At 44.9% G+C, this 10,506-nt stretch overlaps 1 protein-coding gene across 7 annotated transcripts in view; it reads right to left on the bottom strand.

Annotated features, from left to right (window-relative positions):
* LOC135547539 (mitogen-activated protein kinase kinase kinase kinase 4-like) overlaps nt 1–10,506 on the bottom strand; it is a 98,833-nt gene that overhangs the window by 4,959 nt on the left and 83,368 nt on the right. For all 7 annotated transcript variants that reach the window (XM_064976623.1, XM_064976620.1, XM_064976621.1 and 4 more), the window contains 5 exons: nt 9,091–9,225; nt 8,531–8,631; nt 8,206–8,355; nt 7,802–7,961; nt 7,540–7,679 (listed from right to left, as the gene is read on the bottom strand). In XM_064976623.1, the coding sequence (XP_064832695.1) occupies nt 7,540–7,679; nt 7,802–7,961; nt 8,206–8,355; nt 8,531–8,631; nt 9,091–9,225 (686 nt within the window). The remainder of the gene's footprint in view (nt 1–7,539; nt 7,680–7,801; nt 7,962–8,205; nt 8,356–8,530; nt 8,632–9,090; nt 9,226–10,506) is intronic.

Genomic DNA, 10,506 nt, shown 5'->3' with positions numbered 1-10,506 from the left:
TTGCGTGATATATTATTGTCTCTACCTTCTTGCCTTCTTGTGCTGTTGTCTGTGCCCAATAATGCTTGTACCATGTTGTGCTGCTGCCATGTTGTGTTGCTACCATGTTGTTGTCATGTGCTGTTTCTACAATGATGTGTTGTCATGTGTTGCTGCCATGCTATGTTGTTGTCTTAGGTCACTCTTTATGTAGTGTTGCGGTGTCTTGTCCTATATTTGTATTTTTAATCCCAGCCCCCATCCCCGCAGGAGTCCTTTTGCCTTTTGGTAGGCCGTCATTCTAAATAAGAACTTAACTGACTTGCCTAGTTAAATAAAGGTGAAATAAAATAATGAAATAAAAACATTGGTTAGTTACCACTGCCACAAAGTCACAACTGTTGGACATGTGTCCATGCTGCTGTGCTGTGTGTGTCACGCCCTGGCCATAGTTTACTTTGTATGTTTCTATGTTTTGATTGGTCAGTGTGTGATCTGAGTGGGCATTCTATGTTGGATGTCTTGTTTGTCTATTTCTGTGTTTGGCCTGATATGGTTCTCAATCAGGGGCAGGTGTTAGTCATTGTCTCTGATTGGGAGCCATATTTAGGTAGCCAGGGTTTCACTGTGTGTTTGTGGGTGATTGTTCCTGTCTCTGTGTTTTGCACCAGATAGGGCTGTTTTCGTAAGTTTGTTATTTTATCGTGTATAGTTTCCGTATTTAATAAAATGAATCAAAACTACGCTGCATTTTGGTCCGCTCCTCCTTCCCACAACGAAAGCCGTGACAGTTTGTTGCTACTTGGCTGCCTACCAACCTTTTGTTTTTTACATTTACTAATCGTTGAATCAAAATCTGCATTTAATACATTTACCAATGTCTTAGTTTTTACCTCGCTCAACTTTTTTTATTCAACTTTTTCACCCCGGACGCTTTATCTGGAAATGGTTCTACAGGACCTCCACCAGCCAAAGCTAAATAGTAACATTAACACTGACATTTAGCAGGAGCTGTACTCATAATATATAGGAGAACTATCGCCTTATGGTGAGGATAGCTGTGTTGCCAGCACAGCTTCAGATGCAATCGTTAGGCAAGGGTAATTTAAGTGTAGGAAAGGATCAAACAGCATCTGTGCCACCAGTAAGTAGAGATAGTAGTATAAATATCCCCATACAGTACCCGCAGCCGGACAATTTTCTGGAAAGAAATGCTGTCGGCATACTCAACAGGTGTCGCTCATTCAGCTCAACTCATTAGGGGGAGTGATGAGCTCTACAGCAGAGTCTCTGGCCCACTCCCAGTTAGGGGGAGTGATGAGCTCTACAGCAGAGTCTCTGGCCCACTCCCAGTTAGGGGGAGTGATGAGCTCTACAGCAGAGTCTCTGGCCCACTCCCAGTTAGGGGGAGTGATGAGCTCTACAGCAGAGTCTCTGGCCCACTCCCAGTTAGGGGGAGTGATGAGCTCTACAGCAGAGTCTCTGGCCCACTCCCAGTTAGGTGGAGTGATGAGCTCTACAGCAGAGTCTCTGGCCCACTCCCAGTTAGGGGGAGTGATGAGCTCTACAGCAGAGTCTCTGGCCCCCTCCCAGTTAGGGGGAGTGATGAGCTCTACAGCAGAGTCTCTGGCCCACTCCCAGTTAGGGAGAGTGATGAGCTCTCACAACTCAATTGCTGGTTGAAAACGGTTTTCCCAAAAGATAGAATTTGTAGATAATTGGCCCCCTTTCTGGGAGTCACCCACAAACAGGTCCAAGCCTGGCCTGCTGAGGAGTGACTGACTCCATCCTGGCTGGAGGGGTGCTCTCATCTTATCTATGAACATAGACAGGGCTCAAACTCCCCTAGCTCCACAATGAGATAGCCAGCCTGCCAGCTCAGTGGAGTCTGCCACTAGCACAGCCAATGTAGTCAGCTCAGCTATCCCCATTGAGACCGTGTCTGTGCATCGATCTTGGTTGAGAAAAACAGAAAATGGCAGTGTTCGCTTTAGCAATCTCACTGGAATAAAGACCTCCTCCATTCCTGTCATTATTGAAAGAGATTGTGATACCTCACATCTCAAAATAGGGCTACTTAATGTTAGATTCCTCACATCCAAGGCAATTATAGTCAATTAACTAATCACTGATCATAATCTTTATGTGATTGGCCTGACTAACATGCCTGATGAATTTACTGTGTTAAATGAGGCCTCTCCTCCTGGTTGCACTAGTGAGCGTCTAGTCATGTAACCTATGCAGCCTAATCAATCCATTTTTATGTCTACTGTTTACAGGCCTCCTGCGCCGTATACAGCGTTCCTCATGGAGTTCCCTGAAGGACGTCAGAGTACAAAATCGGTTAAACACCTATCCGAGGATCTAAATTTAACCATGCGTAATACCCTAGATGCAGTCACACCCGTCACACCCCTAAAAACAAAAAATATTTGTCACAAGAAATTAGCTCCCTGGTATACAGAAAATACCCAGGCCCTGAAGCAAGATTCCAGAAAATTGGAACGGAAATGACGCGCCACCAAATTGGAAGTCATCCGACTGCTCAATCATCCAATTTTTCAAACCTAATTGCAATTTAAGCAAATTACAGACTCCTCTTTGAATCTGCATATTTCTCCATAGCTCAGTTGTCCTTAGTCTGCAAAGACTGTCAGGACCTTGGATCAATGGAGATCCAAGTCTTTTAATCCTGTATCTCTTGACACATTCATGAAAATAGTCATGGCCTCTAAACGGTCAAGCTGCATACTGGACTCTATTCCAACTAAACTACTTTAAGAGCTGCTTCCTGTGCTTGACCCTCCTATGTTGAACATAATAAACGTCTCTCTATCCACCGGATGTTTACCAAACTCACTAAAAGCGGCAGTAATAAATTCTCTTGAAAAAGCTACACCTTGACTCGGAAAATGTAAAAATCGGCCTATATGGAACCTCTTCAATATTATACCTCTTGGTGATGTCATTCGGAAACACAATGTCAACTTTCACTGCTATGAGAATGACACACAGCTGTACATTTTGATGAAACATGGTGAAGCCCCAAAATTGCCTACCTGGAAGCCTGTGTTTCAGACATAAGGAAGTGGATGGTGGCAAATGTTTAACTTTTAAACTCTGAAAAAACAGAGATGCTAGTTCTAGGTCCCAAGAAACAAAGATATCTGCTGTTGGATCTGACAATACATCTTGAAGGTTGTATAGTCTCAAAACAGTGAAGGGCCAATAATATTTCAAGGACAACTTTATTCCATCTTCATAACATTGCAAAAACGATGTGGAAGAATTACAACATTATGTTAAACACATTACCTTTATATTCAAATGTATTCCTATATTAGTATTTTCACAATGTCTGTCCTTCTGAGAGGAGTCTCTGAGGCTTAACGCTGATGACTGATTTACGATGCCTGGGTGATAAAACCTAAAGACTGCATTCCATTCCATGATTAGTGTCTGGGTGCCAGTCTGCCAGTACCAGGCATAACCTCCCTCCAGTTTATTTCTCCAAAGTGGCAGATGAATACTGGACTTCAGAAATTAAGTGAAGGACCTGGTGTCCTATGTTGCATTAGTATTTGTGTATAGTAGAAAAAGTAGAAAATGACCTCGAGACAGAAACCCGGTGCAATGTAAATCTTGCTGTCCATTGCATTAGAGCACAATCTACCTTTGTATAGTTTCACAAATCTGGTGTTTGTTCCATATTCAGGTGGATGTGTCTTAACTATAAAATGCTGTGGCTTAGTTCTGCTCGTAGAGTTCTCAGTGATTACCTTCAGGGTGGCTACCGACCAACTCCATTACTGCAGTAATTAAAAAAGAAAGTTAAATTGTTTTGAAGAAATCTAAGTATCTCTCCTTTGACTAGAATAATTCCACGACACCATGCTTTTGTCACATCGAGAAGAAAGAATCATAAAACACGGGACGAGATGTTAAAAACTGTCCATTGTGCCAATAGATGGTATGCACTCACATGAGATTTGCCGTGATGTTGACAGAGTGGCATGGGAGGTTTATTTCTTAGACTGGGTTAAGATGTCAATTTTGGGACACATCCTCAGTAGTGTGCCTTCGAATCAGTGGGTGTTTCGGCCTTTAATCACTAAACACCCTCAAAGGTGGCCAGCTAAAGGGTGATCAAGCCTTAGCTTGTGTCTCATGCCCTATTAAGATTTCCCACGGCACTATGCAAGGCAGGGGTGTCCACTTCCCTGAGCCAGCCCTACAGCTGACCGCATACCTCATATGCTCTCCTCAAGTTGGAGGGATCTGAATTGGGTTCTCATGTGGGGGTGGGTTCATGAAGTTATAGCCCAGCAAGGGTCCTTCTGTTTGATCCAGATCCACTGGCTGCCTCTTTCAGCTGCTTGAGAAACTGCTCTGACAGTCTGCCGCAGAGCCTGTCCATGGATTCCAAGTTCTTTCAGCAACCTGACGGTGGAAGAAGCCACGAATCCTCTGCATCCCACTTCAACTGGCCAGACTTTTGCATTCCAGCCACGCGGAGTTGCGTCTGCTGCCAACTCTGTGTAACGTAGTTTCTTACACTCATAGGCCTCTTCAACAGAGTTTTCCCATGGGACTGTGAGCTCTATGATGTACACAGCCTTTCGTGAAGGGGACCAGAGTACCATGCCTGGCCTAAGGTTGGTAGAAGCAAGGTGGAAAAATGAGTTGCTGGCCAATATCGACAAGCATCTTCCAGTCCCGGGCCATGGCTAGGTGTCCAGTTTCTGGCTTCGTAGGAGGATGCTTGGGCCTTTTCTGTCCCTCCCGGATGAATGTTGTTGTTTTGACGGGATTGCTTGTTTTTGGAGGTAATGGTTGCACTCCTCTTGGTCTCAAGTGCTGCAGCCAGGCTCTTGAGGACCTGCTTGTGCCTCCAGGTGTCATTATATGCCTGAGAGTCGCTGGAGCTGGGCAGAAGGGGCAGGTTGGGACCTCGCCATACCATTGATGTAGGGTTTTTGGTGATGGAAGCACATCATAAACAGCTCTCATGATGAAGCTGATGTTGCTTGCCTCCATTTGCAAAAGCTCACTCCAGTTGATCTTTCTCCTCTCCAGGCCTTCCCAACACGTCCATTGCCCTTGTTTAGCAAGAGAGACAACCTTTGCACTTCTTGCTGTCTCCTCCTGTCTGCGCACCTCCTCGACCACCAGCTTCCTGCGTTCAGATCCGTTCAGATGCTGTTGCCTTATGGAACGTTGGTTTGCTTGCTGCCAGGCCAAAGCCTCCTCTTCCATGCTGGATATTCCCGACAATGTCTTGGTGTCTCAGGGCTGATGTTGCTTGCCTTGGATGATGTCCATTTCCGTCCAGTTTGTAGTGGAGATGCAGCCTTGCTAATGGTCTGGCCTTTGGAGTCCTTCAATGTCATCTGAAGTCTTACTTTAGAGCACTTGTACTCCTCCATTAGACTTGTAAGAGTTTGTTCAAGGACCCCTTTGCCATAGAGGCCGATGTTACTCAGGCATCGTGGGACACCCAGCCATTTCTTCACGTATGAGGTAATGATTTGCTCCATCTTCTCTACTGTTGTTATCGGGTCATCTCCAATGCAGAACCTCACATCTTTAAGCTGTCTCTTGACTATGGAGATGCTTCGAGATTTGCTTGGCTTGATTTTCATCCGGCCCACTTGATGTTATCCTGCAGTTTTGAAAGTAGCCGCCTGGTGCATGCTGCAGTGGTGGTCAGTGTAGTCATGTCATCCATGTATGCTCGGATAGGTGGGAGACGGAGCCCTTCCTTAGTTCTCTCACTGCCAACCACCCATCTCGATGCCCTGATGATGACTTCCATGGCCATAATGAAGGCCAGAGGTGAAATTGTACAGCCTGCCATTATGCCTACTTCCAAGTGCTGCCATGTTGTTGTGAAGTCAGGTGTTGTGAAACACAATTGCAGGTCTTGGAAATAGGTCTTTACCAGTGTAGTGATGGGAGGTTCTGGTACGTGGAAAATGTTGAAGGATTCCCAGAGGAGTTCATGGGGAACTGAGCCAAAGGCATTGGCCAGGTCGAGGAAGATGACATAGAGGTCTCTCTTGTCCTTCTTAGCTGTTTGGGTCTGGTGCCAAATCATACTAGTATGTTCTAGGCAACCAGAAAAACCAGGAATGCCTGATTTCTGTACAGATGTACTTGTTCCTTTCTAGGTAAGTGGACAGCCTCTGTGCTATTATACTGAAAAAGATCTTCCCTTCGACGTTGAGAAGGGAGATTGGTCGGAATTGACTAATGTCTGTCGCATCCTTCTCTTTCAGGATTAGCACACCACCAGCCCTTCGCCATGTCTTTGGTATTATTTTCTTCTGCCACACTATCCTCATGAGCCTCCAAAGAAAGTGAGGAACATCCGGGGCGTTCTTGTAGAGCTTGTATGGTACTCCATTAGGCCCAGGAGCCGAGGCCGCTCTTGCTCGTCGGACAACGTTCTCTACTTCCTTCCATTTTGGAGGGTCAGTGTCCAGATTGAATTCTGGTGGTTGAATAGGTGGGATGTCATGTGGGATGATTATCTCCTCATGCCTTTTCATGTCCTGGTGGACCTTTTCCAGATGTTCTTCCAGTTCTGGCTTTGGAGTTTTTAGGATTCCGCACTTTTCCTTTGCGAAGAGGTCTTTGACAAACTTAACGTTTTTTTTATAGAACCGTGTTCTTGAGTGTTCCTTCTTCCTACAAAGTTTCCTTAAGTTTTCCACTCTTCACAAGGTTGCCAGCCGACATTTGATGTCTGCTTGGAGTAGCATGAGACCTTCTCTCTCTGCATCAGAGGCCTTCTTCCACTGCTTTCTCAGCTGCCTTCTCTCTCTGACAAGTACCTCGATCTCCTGCTGCCTCCTAGATCTGGCTGGCGCTGGTGGCGTCTTGCCACTGCTCCTTTCGTTTACTCCAAAGTGCTCTTCTCCGTAGTGGTAGATAATGTCTCCCATCCTTTCAAGCTTTTTCTCTGCTGTTCCTACAAGATTTTTGTCAGGTCGTTGTTGATTGTTTCCCACTCTCTCTTTTCAACAGCTTTGGGCCACTTCACACTCGGTCTGTGCCCTTTGATCTTTTCCTCTTTTAGAGGTCTCTGTGGTTGGGTGAAGCCATGAAAGCCATGAAGCTGCTGAACAATTAATCAAATGTTCACCCGGACAATTTATATTTCCCCCCCCTTTTATTTTTTACACTGCTGCTACACGCTGTTTATTATCTATGCATAGTCACTTTACCCCGACCTATATGTACAAATTACCTCAACTAACCTGTACCCCCGCACATTGACTCGGTACCAGTACCCCCTTTATATAGCCTCATTAATGTTATTTTATTGTGTTTCTTTTTATAAAATGTTTTACTTTAGTTTATTTAGTATTTTCTTAACACTATTTATTGAACCTCATTGTTAGCTAAGGGCTTGTAAGTAAGCATTTCATAGTAAGGTCTACACCTGTTGTATTCTGTGCATGTGACAAATAAAATTAGATGTTGACAGAGTTATTCGTGAAAACAGACCTGTGGAGAGTACCTCCAAATGTGTGTGTACGTGTCCAGGGGTCTCACCTTGTCGTTCCTCTCACACAGGAACTTGAGTCTCTGGGCTCTCTTGTGCATGAAGACTCCGTCGAGATGTCCAGTCTCCACAGATCTGATCTCTATGGCTTTCTCCCCCCAGCCCATTATCTGGTTAGAACGGATATAGGCTACAGAGAGAAAGACAAAGAGAGGGATAGGGCGGTGAGTCGGTGGGATGGCAACCGTTTTAACATGTTTAAATACTTAATTTAAGGACCTATTGTGTGTGAGTGTGTCTGTGTCCACTTACCCACAGAAGTGGGCATCTCGCCCCACTGCAGCACCACGTCCTTGGTGATGCGTCCGTAGGTGTTGACATAGACACCCTCGTCCTCGTAACACACCAGCAGCTCAATGCCATCCGTGTTGGGCAGGATGATGATGGCATGGGACTGGATACTGGTCTGGATCTACAGAGAGACAGACACAGAGACCGAGAGAAAGAGAGTATGAGAGGGAGTGCGAAAGAGAGAGGGGAAGAGAAGAAAGGATAAGAGAAAGAGCGAAAGAGGGGGAGAGAGAGCAAAAGAGGGGGAGAGAGTGAAAAAGGGCGAGAGCGAGAAATGATTTATTCAATTATGAAGTTATCCTTGAAAAACAAAAGGAGGAAGAGAAGGGGATTTGAGGTTCCATAGACATGAGTGTGCTTCTTACATGGGTGGGCAGGTAGATGTCGTAGACGGCCCCTGAGTCCACGTCCACAGCATGAAATCCGTTACTGGAGCCATAGATTACCTTTAACCTCTGACCCTCCTCCACCGTCAGGTCAACCAGCAGGGGCTTGTGCACCAGGTCACCAAACGACTGCAGGGGTCAACCAGGGGGCAAAGGTTATTCACATACAGTACAGTAGTGTGTGTGCATGTGTGTCGGGGAGTCATTTTATCATTGTCATGACAATTTACAATAGCTGCATGACTAATTGAATAGATGGAAGTGAATATCTGTCATGCATAAGCAGGGGCATCGAAGGTTTCACCTTGAAAGCCATGAACTTGTGGTAGGGTTTCGGTGCCCATGCATAGACCTCCACCGAGTTCTTCAGGGCCAAAACCAAAAACTTGATCCTCTCGTATTTCACTGGGGAATAAACCAGTGGGGACACATGAGGATGTTGCCATAAGGAGGCACCAACTAACAGGGTCAATTCAGAGCATCCTCAAGATGTTTAATGACACAGTAACCTTATTGTTTTTAAGTTCTCTGCCCCAGATACTATATGTAGTAGGAAATCAAAGTCTACCAAAATGCTATTAGCTGACATGTATTACAGTCTTATTATCTTACTCAGAGATGTGACAGTACAGAAATGGGACATGGTGTTTGCTGGGTAGACAGGGGTATTTTGAACGCTGCTGTAGATTTCATTACCAAACTCTGGACTTTATCTCTTACAACATGTTTCAGTCATGACATGAAGTGCTGACTTATAAAACAGTGGTTCCTAAACATGTGTGCAGACTCATTTGACCATAACATACATTTCTATGCAAAAACGGTCCTCAATTTTTCCAGATGCATGCTGGAGATGGGACATACCAACTTTGTAGTGAACAGCACCCTCCAGGTCACCCACAGTGACCCAGCCCTGCTTCTTCTCCACCTCAGGGTCGTTGTGCAGGATCTTGTTCCTCAACCAGGACAGATAGTACACACGCAACTTGTTCTTCTTGCCTTCATAGGACAGGGTCAGACAAGCGGGAGAGGTCAAGAGTCAGGGTACCTACGATATATAATCCATATGTAATGGCACAGGGGGTGAAGTTTCCCCTAGGATCAGCTTCCCCTCAACCAAACATAAACTTAACCATTAGTGGGGAAAATCCCAAACTGACTTAAGATCAGCATGTAGGGGCAACTTCACCCTATTCCTACCCTACACCTATGGGTGGAGGAAGCGTCTTTATTGTACACACCAATTTCAATGAATAAAGGTATTATTGGAGTTTTTAATATGTTATTTAATTATTGGTATTATATTAGACATCATTATCAATACTAGTAGAGGATATGCTGAGTCAATAACAGGGTCTGTATTGTTGTAGAACCTGTACTGAATATTTGACAACACGTTGCAACATAACGGACTATTGTGTTTGTAAATTTAGGTCAAGGTCGAGGTCAAATTGAAAGACAACAATTTCTGTAAACTCACCAACAAGTCGGCACACTCACACACAACTTTTATATTCATCTTCTGAGAATGATAAAGTACAATGACTTGAAAAAATATGTATTTCTATCTAAGCTAAAAACTGAAGAAGCAACATCAAAATGGTCTCCACGTCTCTTTTGAGCATGGACCCTTTCTTCATTCATTGCAAAATGACGTCAAAATGACACTGCATCTATGTGTGTTTCCATGCTTCCAGCATGGAAACCTTTGCGCGTGTCAGTGCACATGCAATACAAATATATGATGTCGTACACTAACTAGACCATTTACTCCATTTCCTCTGGCTGAATGTCTGTTGGGTGACACCAGAGGAACCAGTGTTGGTTGTTACAGTGAATGAATGACGCAACCACAGCACAGGAAAGAGAAGCAGGAACCTACAGTCAGCCCCCGCCCGACGGTCAGTCAGCCCCCGCCCGACGGTCAGTCAGCCCCCGCCCGACGGTCAGTCAGCCCCCGCCCGACGGTCAGTCAGCCCCCGCCCGACGGTCTCATCAGAGAGATCAACATCTTAAAAGTGTGTGTGTATGTTCTGTGATAGAAAAATTATGTATTCACCTTATTTGTTGGATATGTAAAAATGATTTACTTAACAAAAACAGTAAGATATTTCTGTCCTGTTAATGCTGTGTTTTATGGTCTCCACTCTAGCACATTGCAGCTAGTCTGGTTGTTGAGGTCATGGGTTTTACTAGAGATAGCCTGAAGCTGACGATTGATGTTGGTGCTAAAAACGTAAAAGCCGGCATTCCATAGACAAGATGTGGTGTGTGTGACCC

The sequence above is a fragment of the Oncorhynchus masou genome, chromosome 10 (assembly GCF_036934945.1).
Source record: "Oncorhynchus masou masou isolate Uvic2021 chromosome 10, UVic_Omas_1.1, whole genome shotgun sequence".
NCBI classification, from domain to species: Eukaryota; Metazoa; Chordata; class Actinopteri; order Salmoniformes; family Salmonidae; genus Oncorhynchus; species Oncorhynchus masou.
This window is presented reverse-complemented; position numbering and strand designations above follow the sequence as displayed.